This window comes from Athene cunicularia (genome assembly GCF_003259725.1).
Source record: "Athene cunicularia isolate RWA chromosome 28 unlocalized genomic scaffold, athCun1 chr28_part2, whole genome shotgun sequence".
NCBI classification, from domain to species: domain Eukaryota; kingdom Metazoa; phylum Chordata; class Aves; order Strigiformes; family Strigidae; genus Athene; species Athene cunicularia.
The window spans coordinates 465,509-490,215 of record NW_020799140.1 but is presented as its reverse complement, the minus strand read 5'-3'; the positions used below and the strand labels follow the sequence as shown (position 1 = coordinate 490,215).

The following is a 24,707-nucleotide window of genomic DNA, read 5'->3' as shown; positions in this document are numbered from 1 at the left end:
ACATAACATTTTCATGTTAGTAATGGATGTGACTGGAAAAAAAACCACTGATTTTTCTTTTTACAGAAAAACCTGCCATCGCTCCACCTGTCTTTGTATTTCAGAAGGATAAAGCACAGAAGGTAAGGAGATGTTGGTACATGTTTTCGTTTGTTTTGTTCTGTAGCCCTGACTCATTCTATAGTGAGCAGCTGTTTGTCTATATTGTTTTGAAGATGGATAATAGATCATTAACATTATTAATGGGCATAGGGTAAAGAGATGCTGGAGGGCTAAAAGTGGGAAGGAGTGTGGTGGTGGCTTTTCAGACAGAAGATGGGCAGCTTGAAAGGAACAGGTGATAAAGGAGTGCTGACAGGTGCAGTTGCATGACAAAACTATAAAATTTATTTTTCTTATAATAGAGTTAAGACAAGGCAAAGAAAACCATGGTCTAGATTATTGATTCTCACCTCATTATATTCAAATGTATTTCAGCTGCAAAGTGTCTAATTACCTGGCAAAATGGTAATCCTGTTCTTTTGCCTATCCCTCTACCCCTACCCTGTGTTCCTGTCACCGGCCTCTGGGTCTGTGCTAGCAGATAGGTGATGTGAATTTGGGGTTTGCCATAATCTGCTGGAAAGTGTTCTGTCGGTGAGCTTGTGCTGAGCCAAGAGGGTGATACAACTCATCCCATGGCTGCAGAAGGGCTAGAGCTCAGAAGAAATGAGAGTTGAGAGGAGGAGCAAGACCTTCCCTTTAGCAGAAATTGCTGTTAAATTGAAATAGATGTAATGGAAAGCCGTGGCCATGTGGGCAGAGTGCAGTATAGTTCGCATTCCTTTTCATTTCGAAAGTGACACACAGAATGTTATGGATGAGTTCTAGGCTGTAGTTTTCCTTTTTTTCTTCCCAAACTGTAAGCCTTCCAGTTTCTTATATTGTAAAAATATTTTTAGTAAAAGAAATTGGTAAGAATCTCAAGATACTGTGATATTTAATTCTGCCTGGTTACTAGTAAAAGCTGTTAACATTTGGAAAAAAAAAATAAATCAAGGTTACTCTTGTTTCAGCTGAAGCCGGTAGGACTGAGAGAAGTGTGCTCACGTACGCATGATTCACTTTTTGTTGAATCACTGGATTGTTATATTCTGTGCAGTCAGAAAATCTTCTCAAATATTTGAATAGAAATACCAAACCTTTTTGCAGTTGTTAGCTTTTCTTTGGTTTGGAACAAGTACCAGACTCAAGCCTTCCCATGGGTTTAGTAGGTATATTCCTCAGCAGGAGCTTGAAATCTTGTCAGCTTGGAAAGGATTTAAATCTGCTGTTCTTCTAATACTGGCTAATCAAATTAAATATTTCTTCAATACTTCCGATTACATTTTTTTATGGTGACCGTTTACATGTACTTTGGAATGAAGTGTTTGCACTATCAGCTTGGATCACGTTGTCTAGGAAACAGCTCCCAATCATCTGCTGTTCCTTAGACTGTTCCTGACGTCCCTTCTGAGTTGTACGGTGGTGAGTTTTCTCCCCAGGTCTCCTTTAACCTGGCAGTGCTTCCACAGTTAGTCTGGAAGCAGTGATCACAGCACTGTGCAACCCAGGCAGAGGGGTGGTGGTCCGGTGTCCTTTCCTTGCTGGGCTGGTCCTTCAGTGCTAAGCTGGCAGGTCTTGTGCTCTCAAATTCCGTCATGTGGTACCTTCTGCTTCTGTGCGGAGTGCATGCCTTCAGTCCTAGGCTGTGCAAGCTCCTGTGTTGGGCTGTGGGACAGATCTATTGCACTCTGATATGTCTTAAGAAAATATTTGTAAAAAATCTTAACTAAAGGCTTAATGCTTTTTTGGGCTGGTAGAGAGGATCCAGAGTTCCAGGGAAGAGGGATCTGTAATTTAGTCTTCCCAGCTGCCTCTGAGGGTGCTGAAGACTATGATGCTGCTGAATAGGTGGCTGTGTGTGGGGACAGGCTCTGCCACGGCACAGCCTGGTGGGGTGGGGGGACCGTGTGTATCAAGGCCTGTGGGTGAGCCAAGCATTGGGAAGGCCCGGGGTTAGAAACGTTAGAAATTCATCTAAAAACTGAGTGGTGTTGGTGCTTGAGCGGGGGTCAGTATGGTGTGGAATAGATCTAGCCTGGCTGGAGAGCAGGACTCGTTCCTTGAAGCAGATCATGAAGAGTCTGCCGGTGGCATCTGTCACCTGGTTGCCAATTTCCAAAGTGTACCAGATATAAATCTCAGGGTAAAATGTGTGGAGACGTACAGTTTTCTTAAAAGGGGGAGGGGTGGTGGTTAATAATCATTTTAGTAGCTTCTATGTGTGTATTTGAGTCTAGAGAAAAGAGGGAGAAGCATCAGTGCTGTGCTTCTTGCTGCTTTGTTAAATAAAGAGCCAAAGCCTGTTTGTTGTAGTGTTGATACAAAAATAATACGGTGCTGTCAGCCAGAAGTAACAGCCACTTCGTATAGGCTGTATATATCAGAACCTAGCATTGAGGCCAGCTGTGTGTCCCTTTAATCAGCTTAATCAGAAAAAGTGACTCGGGTTGCACACTGGGTGAGACCTTTCACTGTATTTTTGCAAAGGCTAATAGCGAAGTGTTACGGTCAACAGTTAACTCCATGACTGTTTCCATACAAGGTGCCTGGTTAAGTGCATTGCCTGCCACGAAAGATTATCCTTATTAAAATCAACAAGGAAAATCTATTAACAGAGCAGCTTTTCCTTAGAGCAATGTTTTGAAGAAAATGCAAAAGCAACTTAAATAGTTGACAAACAACAGGCTTCTAAAACATGTAATTTCTCTATGTAAATTACTGTTTTACTTTATCAGAATGTCTGTCTAGTCAAGTTGACTTGCTTCTGGAGCTGTAAGCAGAGTGTCCATGGAGGCTTTTCAGCACCGACGCAGGAAGCCGGGAGTCAGGAGAAGGCATTACGCTGTGTGTTCAGTTCACTGGCCATGGTGCTTGTTTAGATGCTTGCCTCGTGCTCTTCCCCATCATACAGGATGTCCTGACCACGATTATTTTGTTGCAGTATCTATAGGCCCCCTCAGCATTAGGGCCTGGTTGTGATATTATTCACAATATTAACTCACTTTTCTGGAGCTAACATTGTCTGCTATTAAGTAAAGAACATTATTTTTCTAGAAATTTCTCCTTAAGTTTGTGCTTCTAAGGTGTCAGACATCTGTTTCTCCGTTAGAAGATGAAAAATATTCAGCATGTTGTAGGACAAAATCCATACTAGTCTGGAAATGGATTTTTTTTTTAACCGAGTGTTCCAGCTAAGGCTGTATACAGTTTAGTAAGGTGTCAGAACCTGCAGTTTATTTAGAGGGGCAAAAAGTGCACGGTGTTCAGAATGATGCCCCTTAGTTTTACTTTAGTAAGGAGATTCTTTTGCAGTTAAAAAGACACGATTGGTCTGTCTGCTCTGATTTTCATTATAGATATCAATTAATGGTGGATGTCCACATTTGAGTGAGTCTCCGTTTTCATTATTTTCCTATTTCCCTAACTCTTTGAGAACAATTTTTGCAATGTGTGAAATACAGTTCTTGCAAATATCTGAATGATAGCATCCAAATATCTTTAGACACTGCTAGTCATTCTTATGACAAGCTGAGCTTCTAGTGCTGACCCTAGTTGGAAAACTAGATCGGCTGAGGAAGACTCGTAGCTGTTAAGGTCTGAAAGCGACATAAAGCCCTAACTTTGCGATGTTAAGCGTAGAATTTTACTGTTATTCCATTATCTATCCCAGTAACTTACACGTGAACTGTACTGTGCTTTTCACAGTACTTTGTAAATTAAAGGTTTCAATTAATAGAAATGACTTTTTCTATGATTAATTTTTGGTCACTTGTTAGATGCGTTTCTGCTCTGAAACTAGTTTTGGCTTTTCCCGTAAAACCATTTCATGACAGTTTCTGACCGTAGGTTACTTGAAGGCATTTTATGAAGTTAAATTTTGACATGCATTTTTGAGGTCAAAGTATTCTGAAGTCTTTTGTGCATTTACACATTTTTTTTAAGTAGGTATAATAGCTCAAATAAATGTAACCAGTAGTGTTGTAAAGAAACAGTTTGTCAAAAAATGCTTTTAGGGTTCTTTCTTTGGCAAGTGTGAGCTGTGGTTGTCTTGCAGTTGTCACTGATTCTCGCAATGCTAGGATAATCATGACTCCCTAGTCATAACTAATGTAAAAGGTAGATACTCAACTTGGATTTAAAAATAGATTTTTTTTTCTTTTTAAAACAAGCCATTGTCTCTTATGTAACTTGCATCTTGTCGTCTTCCCTCCACCAGCCTGGATTGGGGGCAATGGTAGAATATAGAAACAAATGCTTTATTTCTAGCTTGTTATATAACTAGTTTTGGTTGGTGTAGTGCTTTATAGATGAATTAATGATGGTGAGCTTTTAAGGATGAATATGAAGGAATATGTTACCTAGTAGTTGGGTTATGTCCCATACCTAGCTGGTGCTGCAAAATGATGCAAAGACTTTAAGGGGTGGCTGACACCTGGTATGTAGAGGTAAAGGGGTAGTTCTGGAGTGAACAAGGATTTATGTCCTTAAGTTGTTAGATCTGTCATCACAGTCTTAACTGTGGAGCTTTAAAAATAGATGTGGCAGTGTAAATGTGATTTAAGTGATGAGAAAGATGGCATTCCCACGTAGTCTGGAGAGTAAGATGGTGAGTTTAGAAGAGGGGAAGTCGCATTAGACAGTTTGTGAAGTAGGGATGGGTTGAAGCTCAGGTTTAGGGCAGTATGATTTGGAAATGCCTGGGTTTTGGTGGTTTGAGGTTGTGGATGATTAGAAAATGTTGTTTGTGCTATGGGCATGACTTGTAGGTTTGGGATTGTGGCAGAACTGTGGAGGAAGCAACTTGTGTAGGGAGAGGCAACAGTATTTCCTTTTGTAGGCTCTTAGCATCCTTAGCATGGCTGCCAAGAGGTTTTGTTAGGGAAACCTAGTTGAACCGTGTTGTAAGTCAACAGTATACTGAAGGAATTAAAACCAATGCTTAAGAGTTCATAATTGTGAATATATTGCTACACTGCTGCGCTTAGAAGAACAATCATAAATTTATTTGGAGAGGACAGTTGTGCAAGACAGCTTAGAGGAATATAGAGAGGCTGATAATGTCAAAGGCTACTGAGAATATCAGCAAGAGTTGTCCTCAGCTCTAAGCAGGTAGAGATTGTGAAAAGCTACACTGAGAGTAGTCTTTTTGGGCCGTTGGATATGGGTGCTAGTGTGGGGAAAATGAGGAAGGGAGCCATAAATAGCCAATTTAGGATTGGGGGGAAAAACTGACCCAAGAATGTTTGTGCCAGTCTTTATAAAAAAGGAATATTATTTCTGTGCCTATATTTGGTGGTTATTCCTAGCTTTTATGTATTTCTTCACGTGTCTCCTTATTTCCTGCAATGCAGAGGAAACCAACTCTCCAAGTAGACTTTCACGTATTTAGTCTAGGTGTGTTATTTTTGCTTTAATAAAATAGATGTTATTTGATCTGGGTGAGCAAGGTGAGTTTGTGTAGGTGACTTCCTACATTATTCATCTCTCTGTTGATCTTTGCTGTAATATTTGACAGGAACAGATTTCTGCCAAGCTCTTTGTAGAGCTGTACTTACAAGGAATGTTTCCTTAGAGAAGAGGAGGCTCAAGGAGAGACACAAATCATCGCAGACATAAAACATTACAGCACAAAGAGAATGAACTGTTCTTCACCAGCTCCGAAGAACTTCGAGCAAGAACTAGATCAGAATTTATGAAGTTAAGAGATCAGGAAACACTTTCGATAGTGAGCATGACTGAAGACTAAAATGAATTTTAAGAGCTTGCAGTTTCCCTTGGATGTGCTTTTTTGAGAACAGCTGTACACACTTCTCTCTAGAGCAATTTTGGTTTGACAGATCCTCGAGGCCTTTGTTGGTTTTGTCCTCCATGACTTAAACCACACACTATTCACAAATTCTGAAACTTGCAGTAGTTTTTGAACCATTTAATAGATGAATTTATTTAAAAAAAAAAACAAAAACAACCCAACCACCATAGTTTTATGTATTGACCTGCGCAAGAAATTCTCACCTTGGCATCAGATTTTTCTGTAGAAGTGGTGATTGGCAATAATTATTTTTGGTTTGTTTCTTTTCTGAGTCTTGAAGCACATACAATTTAATTTTGCTTGGGATAGAAATCAGATTTATGCTGGAAGGTTACCTTGGTTATTTCACACTTTAAAGTACTTGCCATGTGTTACAAGAACTACTAAATCCTGATGCATGTTTGCTTAGCCTACTTTGGAAGTTCTAAATTGTATTGATAGAAATTACTTGCAGAATAATTTATTGTCATTTCCACTTTTAAGTATATAGCACAAGTGTGTGTTGAGTGTTCTTGCCTCTGACCGCGTTATTAGCGATTGCATGATCTGTAGCTACAAGTCAGTATAAACTACTAGTGAGGCTCCTTTTTTTTCATTAGAAGTTCTCCAATTGCTTACTGAACCCAAGCATGTGAGCTACCACCATCTCCACGATCCTCTGACAAGGGGCTCAGCCGCGTGGGCTTTTTGTCTCCTTTAGTTTTGTGCTGTTTTTTTGAACCTAATAGCCAGTATAAGTTGAAGCCCTTGCTATGGGGGGGGGTCACTGTGATTTCATAGTTCGTTTCTGTTCCTCTTCCTTCCAAATTCTGTGTGTTACAGCTGAAGACTTATAAGGTATTCAGCTATTTTTATGCGGAAACACTTCCGTACCCTTTTCCTGTGCATTATTTTGCTTATGGACACTGAATTTTCTTAGTCATCTTCAGCCCCAAAGGCTCTCTGCAGTTTCCTAATCATTCCGGGTTGCCTGCAGATCCCTGCTGATGGTTGTCTCATCCTGAGGTTCATTCTGGCCGTTGACAAGGACAGCCTCCCCCATCCCCATTTCCTAGTACTGTTCTGGTTATAGCTTTCAGCGTTTTCCCCAGTGTGGTTTTTAGGGCACTGTGTTCCTCCCCAGCCCAGGTTCCTCAGAGGCTGTGTGCGTAACGGCAAGGTTGTCTCCATCCTGTCATCCTCCATCCTTGTCTGTCATCTGTCAGTCCTGCTGCAGGGCTCCGGCTCTCCAGGCTGCTGGAGAAGGGGGGAAGTCTTTCAGCTGGGGAGCCAAGTTGCTTTTTGCTCTGATCACAAGCTGAAAGCCTGCAGAATCTGCTCTGACAAGGTGATAGAGGTTTAAGTTTTAAAACCATTCTGCATGTTTCCTGGAAATGTGACTGGATCAGCAAGGCCCGAATTGCCCCCTTCGCAGAGGGAGAGCTGCTCTGTGTGTGCTTGCACGTGTGGCCCCAGTGCAGCGAGCTGCCTCTGGCCCCACGGCTGGGCAGGGGCAGTGTGGCAGGACGGAAGAGGTTTGTGGTGTGGAGTACATGGGAAGACTTGGGGTAATGAAGTGAGAGGACCAGAGGTGACACGCAGCATAAGCCATGAGGATGAGAACAGATCTTCAGTGCTGCTGCTTGCATAATTGCTTTTGTGGTTAGTGTGATACAGGTAACTTGTGACTTAATTATTGTACTTTTTTTACGGCTGTTTCCCCTTCAAGGGGAAGAAAATAGTTTGAATGACATTTGAAATGCTGTTAACTTTGAAAGTAAGGCATAGCATAAAAAGACTAGGATTAATGGTATAAAATGTCCAGTGGAGGACTGAGGTGTTTGAGTAACATACAAATGTTGTAAGTGCTGTGGCAAGTTCCAGGTAGCCTTTTCATGCTGTTCTTCTGAGCCAGAGAGGTAAGAATAGCAGAGTGCTAACTTGGTTTAATTTTTGGTGACAGACAAAATGTTTCTGTAACTGTTCTCTCATTTAGTGGGGTTTTAAGTCAGCGTTTGGTCTGTTAGTAACAGCTTCATATTAAAACCAGAAAATTTTGAAAATACTAAAAATCCAATGTTCCCAGCTTTACCTGATATGACATTATCTCTGTTAAATACATTTTGACTATTTTGAGCCTTAATGATAGTAATTTTTTGAAAGATTTAAAACTTGAGTATCTTCACTGAACTGAAACCGCTCATAAAATTACGTATGTTGTCTTTTAATAATTGCTTCTGTTTGAGGACAGGCCAAGTCATAGCTGAAGAACTTTGGGCCATTAAGATTTAAAAGTTGCTCTTCATTTTTGAGGTAGCTGTTTACTGTTTTGCATGGACCTGGGCAATGATGAGCATTTTTGGTCTCTCTTCATTCTACTGAATGCTTTCTGAGAGCAAGCTAAGTTTATGTTCTGAGTGACATCTTCACCAATGCTTGATTCTCCAGATAACTTCACCATAAGACACCAGGAGGCTTGGCCCACAGATCACAGCTGAGAGAATGTCCTTGGCCTGCGTATTATCCATGGACTATAATTTAGTCCTTTATCACAGTTCAGGCTCAAAGCTTTTAACTTTTTCATTCTTAAGACATGTGCAGAATATGGTAATGCTTAATTTCTGTTCTACAAGTGGGGACCTGCAGCATTAAATAATCTGAAGAAATGTAAGGAGTCTGCGGCAGAAGTTCAGCAATTATCAAATCCCATTAGTGTGCACTAGCTATACTATCACCCCCTGCTTGAAATAGATACACAAACTTCTAATTTGCAAAAGAAAACATTGCTTTTCGGGTAATTCAGTCACGTGAATATGAAAGGATTGTGTGTCTTGTGTGAATGCTACATAATGAATTTCTGTGGAGAATTTTATATCAACCCTACCTCCCTCAAACATGGTCTGAAGCAGCAGTGAAAGACAGTTATTTACAGTAATTGTCTATTTAATTCTTATGCCTGAATCTGGGGGTAAAAGCAAATAGCTGTCCTTTAGGCCTTGAGAGAAGGAGGAGTTAAACCCCAATAACTCTGTGGCTGGCAAAATGCTCTTTTGATGGGGACACTGACTTTTTAGTTAACTTTCAACAAAGGGCATCCAACTGATGCTTTTTGTGGGGAGGGGAAACTAATTCAGTCAGCAAGTTCTGTTACCTGGTTTGTGCATATTTTAATTGGTGTCTCAGCAGCAAGCAATTCCTTATGCCATATGGTGAAAACAGGGGAATTTAAAAAGGGATTAGCAGATCCTCTCACTAGGACGACTGCTCTCATGTTGCAGCCTTGCATTGAAGGGACGTTGTCTTTTCTGCTCCCAGTCCCCTGCAGAGCAAAAAGGTTTGTCGGATTCAGGCGAGGACCCCCAGGGAGAGGTTGAGCCCCCCCACCATGGTCTGGGTCAGAAAGAATCAGCTGGTGAGCGCGACTCTGAGCACCCTGCTCCCTCTGTTGCCTCAGTCAGTGCTACCCTGAGTCCCGCTTCTGAAGCCCAGCTTGCTCCTATTCAACAAGAACTGGCAGGGGTAAGTGTGAACCTACCAAGTACTTCTGCTGAGGTTTAAAGAACAAAGTCCCTTCCACTAGGAGGAATCTGTTACTGTTAACTTGAGGTAGCACAGCTGGCTATCTGTCCGGTTCTTTGATTGCAAGTGTTAGTCCCCTCTAAGCCATTGTTCCAGTTAGTAGACATAAAATTTGTTTGGAACTCCCTAGTGGGTGTAATTATAGAAGACACATCAAGTATTTTAAAATTTAGGGTGTAAACTATGTGTTTGCTAAGGATAAGACCACTTCTAAATGAGTGAGAAAATGGGTGTGTATATATATGAGGGATTTGCTTGAAGCAGTTAGAGAAGGATTGTTTGAGCCATAATGCTCCAGTTTGACAGAGTGAGCAGCTATTGCTGTGATTCCACTAGATAGAAACAGGAGCTTGTCATGCCAACCCGTAATGTATTTAGCAGATTAAAAGCAGCAACAAAGATGCTGAAGGAGAATTTTGGATTTAGGTACTTGGAGAAAAGAAAAACTCAGTACCTTGATGTAGGAAAAGTTGTCAGTGCTGTTAATTTGAGATTATTTTTTTTTTTAAACTGGTGGTGCAGCAAAATATTTTTGGAAAGATTAGATGACTAAATGACTACTACAATACCGTCTTGCAGAGCAATTTTATAAGTTGCCCTAATCTTTCTGGTTGGTGCACCATGTTTTCTTGGTGCAGGAGAGTGTCACTGCTCATCACGACCACACACAGTCGCCATGTACTCATTGATGGGTCTTTCCCTGGTAAGGCTGCTGCACACAACACCCGCACCCTTTTTTTGAATTAGTGTGTGGTTTGGGGGTTTTAGGTTTTGTTTTTGCTCCAGAATGGGCCATTTGAAATAAACCCAGTGCTGAATGGATTGTCACGATGTCATGACAAGGTACAGACAACTGTAGGTTAAGCACCTTCTGGTGTCCAGACTGTTGCTTGATGACTTGCTGCAGAAATTTTTCTATTTCAGTTTCTGTTAAAGTTTTCAAGGGTTAATATTTTAAAGTAAAGCTGGTAAATGTAGTCACAGACCTCTGTGACAGTTTTTTCTACAGTTTGAAATTGCCAGTGTTAGTAGAACTGGCCAAGAGAACTGCATCAACCAGACTTTCAGGAGAATTGTGGCAAGTGTTCATTATCTGACTTAGTCTTAAAGACCAGAAAATCTTGCCCCAATTCACCCAGGTTTGAAAGACATTTAAGTACCAAAAATGCTGTTGGTGAATGTATGCAGGAATTCTTGGCTGTACACAACCAGTGTCTGTGCATCCTTGAACTTTAAGTTCATTCACTTAAATTTACAGAATACTACCATGCTCGGTATAGGCACGTAGCTGGCCTTCATATGCTCTAGCAAGCATTCTTCAAATTATCCCTGTTTCTTAAGAGTAGAACAGCCCCAGGACCTTGGGAAGATAGATGAATTAAGACTGAGTTCTGAAGAAAAGACACTGCATATTTCTTGTTTACTTGGTATTGTTTGTACACACAGAGACAGATATTTTTGCGAAGACCTTATGATGGTTTGACCGGAGATACGGCCTCTTGCGGAGCTGATTATGATGCCTTGACTTTGAGCTGCCTAACCCCAGCCAGCCTACAGCAGCATGTAGCTGTGCTAGCAGGGCTCCATTGTTTAAAAGGTTCTGGAACAGCTTTTAAGGAATGGCCATAGCAATTCAATAATTCTTATACATATGCAGAGTGTTAAAATTGCAGACTTGCTGTACCATGCTCTGAAGTCCTTTTATATAAGACTTTTTGCATCTTAAATGCATCTTCCAAAGATAAACACTGTAAAGAAAATCTTACAGATTTCACCTAATTATGTTGACTTTTTTGCTTTGCCTGATTTTTCTCCCTTGCCTTCCCTGTTTCTTCTCATTTATTGTAAATAAACAAGTGACAAATCTGTTGAAGTTTTAAGTTCTTCTCTTAGTTTAACAACTGTGTGAGGAAGTAGTGGGTGTAAAGAAGCAGCGTTCTTACTTCAGTATGGGATGGTTAATTATGTTCATATGCGCTTTTAAAAAGCAGTTGGTAGCCTGTAAAAAGGTAATTTGTTTAATTAGAAACGTGTCAGAATTGTAGGAGCCTCTATTTAGAAATAATTGTAACTTTCCTGTAACTGGATTTCTAAAACTAGGGTGAGGAGAGAGTAAGTGAAAGGTAGCTTCTGTTCTTAAATGAGTAGTAAATTGTAGGTTGAGTTTTGATGTTACTGGTTTAAGTGTCTTTTCAGCTTCTAATTTCAAAGAACTGAATGGAGAGAAGTTGTCACTTTAATAGTTCCTTATAGTATGGGACGGTCCTGGCTTTCACATCTGTTGTGTACTACATTGTGTAAAACGTGTTGCTGTAAGGTACAGATTGAGCAGCCGGGGAAGAGAGGCCTGAAATGGAAAGGCTGGGCTGCTGCTGGTTTTTATCACTAATTGCAATCTGATGTTTTTTCTGTTCTGTCAAGTAAACTGTCTGTCATGCATGTATTCTCCCCTATTTTCGTGTAGTCTCCCCAGCTTCTCCTGAGTAAGTAACACTGGTAAGCAACTTCTGGCTGCAGTGGTAACTTTATAGTGTCTGTGTACCCCTGCTCCCTGTGCCATCTACCTTTAACTGTGTCAAGTTTGTCCAGAGATGCTGAGCGGTGTGGAGACCTTGGCCCTGGATTCCTCTGCAGTCTGTGGGTAGAGGCAGACTAGAGAGGAGAGAAAACATTTTCCTGCCCCAAGCATTTGAGTTCTCACCACAGGTTTTTCCCCATTGTTTGTCATTTGGGTAGGATCTGTGGGAGATCAGGCTTCATTAGATCATGTGCATACAGCTATATTATCTTGAAAACTTTTCTTCTAATGATGAAGGATGTAGGACTATTTTTTGAAGATCTGTAAGAGTGAATTGGTCATTGGTGAAGGCATTATAGTGAAGAAACTTGAGATTTATCCAGGGTTGAGGAGACCTGATGGTAGAATTCCCAAGTAATGGAGAATGAATATTGACAGGAAGTTTTTAAATAAAAGCAAGGAAACTGTGGTGTGTCTTTTACTGGATGCTGAGTATAAAAAAAAAACCAAAACATTAAAACCCAGTTCCCAGTAGTGTTGGTAACTCTGCCGTGGAGTAACTCGTGCATATTCTTATTAATATGAAAGCAGAAAATTGAACCCGGATGTCTTAGATTCAGGAATTTCAGTACTGAGGTAGGCATAAATGAGGTTCTTGGCCCTATCTGTGCTTGGGGATCAACCTAAGGGATTATGACTTTTTTTTTTTCTTCCATGGCCTTTAAATTCCAAAGTCTGTGGAAGTTTTAAATCTATTGTTGTTGTTCTGGTAGGAGTTATTTCCAAGGTCTGTCTCAACTTTCCCAAGCAATAATTGACAGTGTGAGCAGGGAATGGGTAAAGATGGGAGGTAGCATACCAAAGGATCTCAATATTTAGATGCTTATGCAGGGAAAAAAATACATTTGGGAGAAAGGGAAGTCCTTTTCTTAATTCTGTGCAGCATCTACCTCGACTAGGGTTGGCAATGTCAGTAACAGCTGTAACCCTTGTCATGGGGACTCTGGATGAGGAAGCATGGAAATAACTCAGAGGGAGCAGATACTTAGCTCTGCTTTGTCCTCTGTAGGTTACAAAGTTGGATATTGTTGCTCCTTGCCCACCAAATGCGTTGGGCAGCGACAGCAAATTTAGTGGTGCTTGCATCAGTTAATGAAGTGACAGTTTAAGAAGTTTTTGAAGTTCAGGGGGAAATCACTTGTTGATTTGTAAAGATTTTTGCACGTAGAGATCTGCAGTTCCGTTCTTGCAATTTTTTTACCAAATGGTTTCCTTCTGCTTTCAGGATTTTTGCTAAAAACTGAAACAAATCGCTGCTGTATGTGACAACACTTTCTGTGCAAAACAGAATTTTTCTCTGACTTCAGGTGCTGATGGCTGAAACAGATAGATGACATCATGGTTCTCCAGCCTTATCTTTTGGGAAACTAATGTTGGCAAGGGAGATGCCAAATAAGATCATCTTCCAGTAGTGTGGAATACTTGACCAATTATGTAGGAAATACAGTACTAATGAGACTGTGTTGATAGATATTTGTGGATGGGGTGGCGGTGTTTCAGAAATGTCAATAGCTTTTCATTCCCAATGCTAAAGGTTTAAAAAGTGCTTGACTAGGATGCTAGTGAGATAGCGATACTTTTCTATTAATGTAAAACAAAACAGAAAACCCCATAAACTTAATTGCATAGGCAAAATGCAGTGTAAATGGGTTTTTATTAGCATTGAGTGAAATACTGATAGTACAGTAGTATCTAGAGTCTAAAGATACACAGTGCTAAATAGAAAACTTTGTGATATTCTTTTATGTGAGTTTTGTCTTTCAGGTTGTAGTCCTCTGCAGCCTTAACCAGTCTTGTTGTGTCCTGCCTGTTCTCCCTGCCAAAGTATGACTAGTGGCAGTGGGGAAGGATGAGCTTGGGGGCTGCAGTGGGACCTGTCCGTGAGCTGCGGTTCCTCCAAGTCAGCCAAGCTCTGAAGCGAGCCTCTGAAGGGGAGGTGTCTGTCTGTGTCCTGAGGCAGGAGTGGGGTGGAAGGTAGTGTTGGGCTGCGGAGGAAGGCCAGTGTGTCAAGAGGTTTTGTAATGAGATGAAGGTGCTCATGCTGCCCTGGTCACCTTCCGTAGTGAAAGGAATCCATCATAAGTTTGTTTTGCAGGAACAAGGGAAATTATATCAGCTGAGGAACCGGCAGAGCAAGTAGGAAGAGAGACCTAAAAATCCTCGGGAAAGATGTGAAACCTTTGCTCAAAGACTTTTTTGAGTACTGTGATAGTTGGTAGCCTGTGATGCTTCCTGTCTTGTTCCTGGTACTGTGGCAGATGCTAGGAGACTCTCCATTGCTGATTCCTGTCAGAATATCATGGTACTGATACACAGAGGGCGCTTTGAAAGACACTGCTCCAAGGCTGTCCTTTTGTTGAAGGAGCTAATGTCAGTTTGGTTAATTAGGAAAAGTGCTTTGGAGTGAACTCTCAAATGATGGGTATGTTCAGGATGACCTTGGAACTTCCATGATATTTTTAAAATCAAACCAAATTGGACAATTGTCATTTTCAGTGTTTCAGTATATAGAACATGTAACTCTAATTGTTGCATAGTCTCTAAGGATGTTAGTACTTGCATACGAATTTTCAGATAACTTCATTGTAAAGGAAGTATTTTTGAATTAGTCTTATTTAACAGTATCTGGACAAAACTCAATATATTGCCTACATGTAAGTCATAAAAATAATGCTTTGCCTTGAGTGTATATTGTTGACAGTAAAGAAAATCCAAGCTGATGATTAAAACATTTGGATATATTCAAAGAGGTTGAAATGTTTAATACGTGATTTTTGTTTTATCACTGTCGTCTGATTTCAGAGATCAGCAGATGGATCAAGTCCAGAAGATGGAGATGGTAAGAGATTTGATTGCAAGATTAAAAACCCATGAGTTTGTGCCTCCAGGATTTTGTGCGTTTTCCCTAATTGCTTTTTCCTACAGAATCTGATCGAGAGGATGGGAGCTACTGTCCACCTGTGAAGCGTGAGAGAACTTCATCCTTAACTCAGTTCCCTCCTTCTCAGTCAGGTAAATGTTGCTACAGTGTAATATAGGAGAGGTGGGTTTCCTTCTTAGACTATTTTCTTTTTCCAGTCATGTCCTCAGTTTTAGTACTGTTTGCTGTGCTTTGCCTTAAGACCAGAGCAACTGTGTACTCTGACTTCTTCCGTGGTCTGTGTTAGCAAATTCAGTGAAACCCAAAGGAGTTGATAGATATGTTTCTAAAATGTTTTCCGTCGGTAAGTTGACACATATTTGTAGTTTCAGCTTTCGGTCTTACACTGTGAAATCAAAGAATTTGCCAGAAATCTTTTTGATTTGTTGTGATCGGGTTGCTTATTAACAAATTTGTGTAAATGCTACCTTTTTCTTAGTTTACTCTGGTGGTAGGTAAATCGTCTAAGTCTCAGGTCATGCGTAAGTTGTTTTATTCCTTCCTTTTCTCCCATTTTAAAGAGGAGGGAATTCACTGCATTTCAGCAACATTCCCTCCTGGCAAATGCAAGAGATTGACCACTGCCTGTTTGTGTGTGTACAGTCGAGGCAGCAGAATCACTGGGAAGGCCGGGGGTAAATTCTTGCAATCCACATATGTGGGAAGGGTCATGTTTGATATTTGTGCTCACCCACAGGAACAGTCTCTAGAATTTATGCCTTTTCACAGACAATATGAAGTGTTTAGCTTTGGTCAAGAATTATTTTAAGGTATGGCAGTGCTTGGGGCAGGTTTGGAGACTTTGCTGCTTTGTTTCCATCATCTGAGTTAAAATAAAGGAGACGAGGAAAAACAGTAGAGGAGAGAACAGTAGAAAATATTCCTCTGACATACAGCACATTTGGGAGTGTGACTAAAAGATGAAAACTGATTTTGCTTTTAATTTGAAGGAAATCAGTGACTACAGAATTTAAAATGTAGTTGCTGATGTTTTATGGGCACAGTATTCTCATTTCAGGGGAAGAGTCCCTCCTCCTTGAGATCTAGATTTTCTGGGGTGCGACTTAGTGGCTTTCAGAGCGCAGTCCTGTTAGTTGAGCACGGGTCAGGGGACCAGCAGTGCTGTGGTCTGCTTGCTGATCACTCTTAGTAGAGCACTCTCTGCACAGAAGTAATAGGGTTCTTTGTGTATAGAATTCCTGTTAGGATGACAGAATGTGTATAGCCCGTTAGGAGCTTCCTTGTTTATTGGACCTTATATTCCTAGGTTCCCTATAATCACTAACTCGTCTAGTCTCTAATGTATTTATCTTTTGAGATTAGAATATCTGACATCACAGATTTTGCTTAATGCTAGCATTAGTTAAGAGCAGGAAAGCAATTTATTTGGCTCCCTTAGGTTGAATACTGGGTATTTCAGGGGTCCAGCATACTTTGTCAAGCATCTGCTTGGCTAATGCCTTTTGACTGGATATGGTCATTTATTCCTTGTTTGACATCCCGTTCTGATGTGGTGTCATCAAACGGTGACCAACTCTGATTGGAATTGCAACTTCCATAAAGGCTTCTTTCAATATTGTTGATAGCATTTGATGTCCTTGATTTTCAGAAAATCTTTCACTTTCAAACCTGTTAATTTTTTTGTGGGGTTACGTTTCTCTCAAGGTTAGGGAATTTTTGCTCATGTGAAATCTTCATTATGCTTAAGCTTAAGGCAGACCATAATACAAAGAGAAAGACAGAATTAAAGGAAAGAAGCAAATAAGAAAAAAAAAAAAACAACCCACAACTGAAAATGAAATTAAAGGCAAGTGCTTTTTGTAGATCTTTTAGTTTAACTGTGTTCAGACATGGGTTTCCTTTCTCTTTTCTGCTAAAAGTGCTGATAAATATTGTCATACTTCACATGCAAGATGATCTGTTGGAGACAAAAAACTCCATTGTCATCGCCTTGTGACTCAATGCACGTACCTCTTGCTCTGAATATCATATTTCATAAGCTGCATTGCCTGTCACTCTTTGTACAAGGCCAGAAGTGCTTCCACTGCCGTTCAGGGCCTCAACCAAACTTCTTATTACTTGGTTCTTTTGGTCCCAGTGGAAAAGAAACACAGTCCTTTGCCTGTTCACTTCAAACTTTTTTTTTTTTTTCTCTCTTGTTGACTGCTAAGCTGCTTAAGTGTGACATCTGCAAATACTCTGATGCAGTCTCCTTTGTGCTTGGAGGGCAGTTCAGACTAAGTTGCCTAGCTCTCAGTGCAAGCTGTGCTATCACTTTTAAGCCTTTTGAGGAGTCCAGGTGTTAGCTTCCACTATTTAGCAGGCATTACACTCATTTCTGCCCCCTATGCAGAGGTCTTTTGAAATCTTACAGATGTTTTGTAATGAAATTATAGATTGTAACATCACTTTTCCTAGTTCAGGTACAATTCAGACTGGGAATCTTGTGTTTGTCGTTCCTCCAGAAAAAATGAAATTTGTGCTCTCTCTGTTTCAGGAGAAACCAAGGGGGTTTTGTGAACAATGACCTGTTTGCTTCTTTAAACTAAAATACTGTTTTAGTTTAGAAGAAGGAAAAACCTAAAATAAAACAAATGACTAGAGAAATTGTTTTCAATTTGCAGCCTTGGTATGTCTGGGAACACAGTTTATAATTAAGAACAACGTACATAATTTCTCTTTTCTTTTTCCTTGACTGCAGTAACAAAGAACAACGTCTTTATGCCATCAAGCTTCTGTGAACCCTCTACAGGCAATTCTGACTCAGAACCAGGTGAGCTTCCTCATTTTTCTGCTTTTTCTCAGCAAAGTGCTGTCAGTCTGTCATAATCCAGAATACTCTGATAAGATCTTATTTCTGAAGTATCTGGGAGAATGGAAGTGTGATGGTTCTGATCTTACAGGTGTTCTCTTGCTCAGTTCATTGCTTGATTTCATGCTTGCTGGAGAGAACTAAACAAATAGCAAAATTCTTAAATGCTTTGGGAGTGGTGGCGGAAGGCTGCAATCTGACTCTATGCCCACCTGTTAACCTCAAGTTAAAATTTTAAGGGAAATTTTCATTTATCTGCTTTGGATACTGGCGCTTTTGATGCTGAAAATCAAATCAACCATAATCCATGGTGGTGATGATCATCCATGACCTGTGACAGTACCACTTACTTTGTTAATCACTGTTGTGTAGCTTGGTCGTGTCGGTATTGCTGTATAGCACATTGTTATGCTTAAATGGCGTGAAAATAACAAAGTACAGGAAGATGGTAAGGTGTTGTCTTATTCTGAACGCAGCCATTATGCCCATAAAAGGAAACATTTTATAATTATACCTTGTAAGTTCTTCAGAACTTATTTTGTAATAGCTGTGGATTTATGACTATGGGTTTTTTTGAGATTTTGTTGTTTTATCTGAAAGCCTTAACTGTAGTGAGTGCAAGCAAAGGCAAATTCATGCTATTTACCAAAGCAACTTCATACTATAAAAGCATAAGTTAAAAGCTAGTGGCATTACAAGAAACTAATGTTAAGCAATTAAGTTTAATTTATGATAATTAGCAGTTGGGTGTTTGTTAGCAGCTGTCGTGTTCAGTCATACTTTTGATTGTCCTTTCATTAGTTTAGATTCTCACTTAAAACATCTATTACCTCCTTCACAGAAGAAACTTAATTTCTCTTGTGAAAATGATTTGTTTCATGTTTTCATTCTGAAAAACAATTCTGAATATTTTTCTTGCAACAACTTGTGTTTCTGTTTGCATCTTTGCTGTGATGATCACTGGAAATTCAGACTTCTTTTGGAAGAAAAGAATTTCTTCTTTGGAAATCTCCTCATGACTTTGTAACCACGCACAAGTTTCATAAATATCCAGTGGGGAGAGCATGAGGAATTTTGTGACTGACCAAATGTATGTCATATGTTACAGCTACGTCCTTGTAATTTTGTATTTTGCTTCTAGAGGAAAAGAGCAGTGGATTCCGGCTGAAGCCACCAATACTTATCCATGGTCAGGCACCTAGTGCAGGTGAGTTCAGTGGTTTTTTGCAGCAGTGCAAAGAATCCAGTTCAGGTATTTGAGTTATTTATGATTTTTCATCAAACTACTGTTGGAACTGGAAGATGGCAGTACCTATGTTTATGCAGAAAAAAGTCATCTTCTCTCCAGAGTGCTTATGTCCGTATCTGCTGTGTAACGTGTATAGACAGTCAAAGTTTTGGCGTTGATCAGTCATGCATTTCTGAAATGTATCTCCCAGTTGTTTCTGCTTGGCATGCCTTGATTCAGTTCTTGAAGTAATCCTGGGCTCCATGAACTCAATTCCTTTGGTAGCAAACTGGAACAAAAGGAGTGCTCCAGGAGGGCACTGAACAAGTTCCAGCCACTAACAGTCACCTGGTCTGGGACCAGGCTAGAGCAAAGTCTGAAACGTTGTTCGCTCCCCACTCCCTCCTCTCCCTGGGTTTTGACAGTAGCATGGACATCTGGTCCTTGACCCTACCTGTTCAGCTTTATGGTTTGGCTCTTACTGATTGCTGTTCGCTGGTGTAAACCTAGCCAGTATTGGCAAGACATTAATACTACAGCTCCTTAGGAGCTTGAGGGAAAAACCCAAAACTGTTTTGGTAATGGAAGTTACTATGTTATATCTATATATGAAAACTGTTTATTCCTGTTTTGCAGGAAGAGTCGTAAATTTTAAGAAAGAAAAGGTTTTTTTGAGCTGACACATGAATGTTTGAACTTAGGATAGTTGTAATATTTTGGTTGTTGTCATGTCCTTTGAATATGGGTGGCCTGAAATGGAATTAGTTGCAGAATATTCAGCTGAGTTATTCATAGTAACTTCTGCTGCAGTATTTTATTGGATCAACAGTTCATCTTTGTTTTGCTCAGTGAAGAAAACTGAACCTTCTGGGATTGCCGTAACCTTCTAGAGTTGATGTTAAGATGTTTGGGTTTGGTTTCTTTTATTAGGTTCCTTAAGGTCAGTTGGCTTTTTGAATCAGAGCATATTTGAAGAGTTGTAGTGCTGTCTATCTTACTATAGCAAACCAAAGAGGCTAGGTTAATGTGAAAAGCCAGAAGGTTGTTAAATGAAAAAACAAGTAAGACTATTACACTACCAGTACATTTGGTTGTATGAAGAACAAAAAAAATCATTTGCCACTATCTGGAAATTACTTCACTGAAAAGAGAAAAGACTCAGTGTAGTTGGATAATATGTCAGTGAATAAATAGGATTGCTTGCCTACTGTTCGTTTCTCTTGCGTCTTGACTTTTATTTCTGAGTCAGTCAAACTCCCCAACTCTTTCCTGGATAAAATAGAGAATATATTTTAGAGCTTTTTCTTCTCTATTTGGGACTATTTTGAGGCTGAGTGAGGGATGGGAAAGAAGAGGGTGGAAGCTTTTTAAATGTCTGGTTTTCCATTGTATGTTCTGTTGGAAACAGTTATGGAGAAGACTAGATGAAGCTAAATTTTTCAACTTTAAAGCTTTATAGCTCTTGAAAAAACTTGTACTTGCAGGTCTCCCTAGCCAGAAACCGAAGGAACAGCAGCGAAGTGTGCTTCGTCCCGCAGTATTACAGGCACCACAGCCAAAAGCCTTCTCACAGATGGGTAAATAATGCTTTTCCTTTCTATAATACCACAGAGGGAGAAAAAAATACAGATTCCGTTTAGTGTAGCAGTTTGTTTTTACTCAGCATACACCTTTGAAAGGAGAAACCTAGCAAAACAGAAAAGAAACATCTTAAATGTTAATTATATCTGTGTTACATAAGGGATAACACAGTTTGAACCTTCAGGTTTTGTGTAGGATGACTGTCTAACACTGCCAGGCCTCTAACATTGGTGTAGTCCATGCTTGGGCTTAAAACTTTTAAGGGTGTCAGTTGGCAATCTCAAATGACAGCGTTGCCCATGGTGTAGTAAACTGAACAGTAGTGGTAGACTTCAGCTGCCTGCAGCGATGTAAAATGCCTGAGTCACTAGGAGGTGCCTCTAAGCTTGGGGACCGTTTTGGAGTTGGGACTTCAAGATGCAACTTTAATTCTTAAGTTTGGTCATGTATATTATGATTATTATGTTGTTGTGGAATTTGAGATAGCTAATAGAAATAGACGTGACTGAAAACTGGAAGTTAAGGAAAAAAAACTGTTCAAGTGGTCTGTGTCTCCTAAACTATGTTTTCCCGGCCCCCTGCCTTTGTTATTTGGAAGTTCAGTTGAATTGCAGCAGAAGTAACTTCAGTTAATGCTGAATCTGGCATAGAACCAAACATTTCTAGCTTAACTTCTGGGTGTGCCTGTTGGCACAGATTGGACTCTATAGAGGACTTAATATTGGGGTACAAATTTCCAATGGGGGATCAGTGCAAAGAGGAGCCCTGTTGGCTGTGAACAATATTAGATTGCAGACGGGTGGTTGCGTGAAGTTGTATGTGTTGAAGTCCTTGCAGTGTTTGTATGGATTAAGTGATGTTCTGCTGACTTAGTTTTCTGCTTTGGGAATTTTGATTCTTCTAAGAATTGCTGAATTGCGGTCCTCATGTCTCCTCCTGTGGGAACTCTGTAATTTACGTAACAATGTTTCATGGACTTAAACAAGAAAAGAGCATACAACTTGCTATAGAAAGCTTTCAGGACAATCTAAATATCTAGAGAACTTATGTGATGTTCTCATCCGTTATTGCAGTTCTCAGCAGTGGCACGAATGGTGTAAATATCCCGCCAGATTCTGCAGCCACATCAGACTCACTAAGTAACGCAACACTGAAAAGTTCTGACTCTGAAGACAAGGTGAGTTGGTGAAGAGTTGCAAGGACACTCAGGGTGACAGACTTTAAAATAATATTCTCTGAACGTTTATTTGTTTAGTGATGTAAGTGCGGTATCATCAGTGATAGCCCCTTTATCTCTCCAAACTACAGTACCCTTCAGGTGTAGTAGCAGATTTTATACTGTCCTAACAGTATCCTAGATTAATCTTTACTAACTCAAGAACTGTAAGAAAGGTTATTCAACCCACAGCTTAGGATGTTTTTTAATACCTTTTTTCCCCCCCTCACAAAATACAGAAATTTGCTCAGTTCTGCTTCTGCTCTCGTCAGTTCCTTTTAGTCCTTCTAACTTCTGGTCTTGCTGTAAAATCTCACTGCAGCTTGAGTGATGCCATTCTGACCATAGACATTGAATTCCCACCACAGAATTGAAATAATTTGGGTGCCTTGGTTCAGTGGACCGATAGTCAGAACACTGCTTTTTCATCTGGTTAGATTGCATGAAGAAATACATCTTCCTCCTGCGGTGACTGTTGCCAGGTCTGGCTGGTGCTCCTGTCAGGCCGGGGGCTAGGAAACATTTACCAAATTCTGTTTCCTGTGCAGACCTGTGGCATAGATTTGATGTACCACAGAGAAAGTTTCCTTGTGAGGGCAAGTAGGTGGTATTCTGCAGTTACGTATGAGCCTGGTCTGCCGTTGTTAGAGCAGATGTGAGTCATGGTCTTATTTTACTGTCAGAAAAGATGATTCTTTGAGGTTTCTGTCTTGTGCTTATACAAGGTAGCAGAGTGGGAAGTTCTCTATCTGGTGATTGTCCTACTCTAAGGAGCTGTACCTATTCGGGCTAGGCCTTGTCTCTGTCTTTAAAATTCCCAGGAAACTCTAGGACCCCTAATCAATATAGCCCTTAGATGGGTACAAGCTACAGTCTCTATTCAACCTCCCTTGACTTCCCTTTAGGTCTGATATTGAGGTTATTTAATGTTTACGTGAACAACCTGGTAAAGTGGAGTGAATCTTCTTTATTTTGTGAATGCCAGTAAACTGAGGGAAACAGCAAACGCTCAATATTGGAAGGCAGGGCCATTCAGAGGGGTCTCAGCAGGCTGGAAAAATGAGCCAAGAGAAACCAACTGAGAGTCAATGAATGCGAAGTCCGGTACGAGGGGTGAGAAGCCATGTGTCACCAGGACTGGGGAGTGAGTGACTGGCAGTTGGTGTTAGGCAGAACTATCATATTCAGTGCAGCCGGACACTGAACCACGCTGCCAAACTAAAACTGCTGTCCTTTGATTTTTTGAGACTTAAGCGTATGAGTTGTGAGTAGCCTAGCATAATTCTGACGTTGATGCTGCTCGGAGCATGGTTTGGACCGAACGATTGTTAGGTCCCCCCTGAACCTTAACTATTCTGTGATTCATTAAGAAAGATGCTCTGAACAACAACAGGATTTCTTTTTTAAATGCAGAATTTGCCTTGTAGCTCTGCAGATGTTATTGGCTTGTCGTTGTAAATGACTGTGTGACTCACCATGTCATAATGTGGGTTTTTTTGTTTAAAGAAACTCAATTACCTAGGCTAAAGTTTTAAATTTCTTTTCTTTAGGCAGGAGAATGTCAGAAAAAAGAGTCCAACAACACTTCAGATGATGACAGCTGTGAGAAGGCGGAACTAAATGCACAGCAAGCATTTGTATTTGGGCAGAACTTAAGAGATAGAGTTAAGGTAAACACGTTTGTTATCTTGACTAAGAGCTGGTGTATTTAAGTGAGGATAAGCAGTGGAACAGATCATTTGTTGGTGTGAATATTACACACTGTTTATGAAGTACTTTGAAGCCACTGTATAACGGGGTTAAAACCTCTGTATGTATGCCAGATTAGCTGTGAGAACGCAGCTCCATTGGCTGTTCAGTAAAACTGGTCTTCCAGACATTTAATAAATTAATGCTGTTTAGGAGCATAAGAAGCTTTATAAAAAATAAATGCATCTAGTGCAATCATAGGTAGCACCTAAAGCTCAGTGCAATGTAATGTTCTCTCTTACCTTTTGGGTCAGAATTAAGTTGAAATATGTTCCTAAGATGCTCCCGTGCAACCAGGACTCACAGAAGAGGTGAGAGAAGAAACAGTAGAGCAGCCTGGGTTCAAACCTTTGCATGGAGTAATTGAGTTGGGTTGTTAGTACCTCCTGTTGAAGACGGGATCATGCAGGTTTCCTAGCATGACTAAAGAAAGTGTAATGCTGGGACATAGGCTTGTATGTAGAAAGTCTTTGGGGATGGAACTTTATCTTTGGAAAGAACAAGCTGAAAATTGTGTGGTCAGTAGTTAAAATTGTCCATATATACTCTTCTTTTATAGCTAGGAGATGAAAGCGATGAAACTGCCGATGTGCAGAATGCTGGCCTTCCTACATCAGACCTACCTTCTGCAACAAACTATTTTCTACAGTACATCAGTTCCAGGTAAGACTACAGGGGAACCTCTAGGACAGTTTTCCTTCTTTTGTGTTCAGAATGATTTGTGATTCTGCTCTTCACTGAATGCAGGGCTTATACTGGTTCAGTGGGAACCCAGGCTTCTGAAGAATGAGGGGGCAAACTTCAGATCGGGGGGAACCCTCAGTCATCTGGTCAAGGGAGATACATTTGACACCATTTACTTGGCCATATCCTCACCAAAGCCTCTTCAGAAAACTAACAAGCATAAGATGAGACTGGTCTTCTCCATGAATGATTAAAAAGAAACAGTGATGGAATAAATTGGAGCTGCCAGTAGAATCCTGTAGAGATCTGTGCTGTATTTGTGGTGTTCAGCATGTTCCGTATGTGATATGGATAAAGGGAGGAGTAGATTAAATGTTCAAGATAATAGGCTTTTCAGAGCAATATAGAGGGCCTGTATGAATAAGCAGGAACGTAACTGTGGGAGGTCTTTGAGAGAATTTCTGATGAGGTATATACAGGCAGTGAGG

The 24,707-nt window shown here is 40.3% G+C and overlaps 1 protein-coding gene across 1 annotated transcript in view; it reads left to right on the top strand.

Moving 5' to 3' along the window:
• Window positions 1-24,707, top strand: part of RANBP3 (RAN binding protein 3) — a 50,270-nt gene that overhangs the window by 12,413 nt on the left and 13,150 nt on the right. Inside the window, exons 2-11 of the mRNA XM_026865141.1 lie at window positions 67-122; window positions 9,188-9,391; window positions 14,832-14,868; window positions 14,955-15,041; window positions 17,651-17,722; window positions 18,903-18,968; window positions 20,474-20,566; window positions 21,644-21,747; window positions 23,337-23,456; window positions 24,095-24,198. Of these exons, the coding sequence (XP_026720942.1) occupies window positions 67-122; window positions 9,188-9,391; window positions 14,832-14,868; window positions 14,955-15,041; window positions 17,651-17,722; window positions 18,903-18,968; window positions 20,474-20,566; window positions 21,644-21,747; window positions 23,337-23,456; window positions 24,095-24,198 (943 nt within the window). The remainder of the gene's footprint in view (window positions 1-66; window positions 123-9,187; window positions 9,392-14,831; window positions 14,869-14,954; window positions 15,042-17,650; window positions 17,723-18,902; window positions 18,969-20,473; window positions 20,567-21,643; window positions 21,748-23,336; window positions 23,457-24,094; window positions 24,199-24,707) is intronic.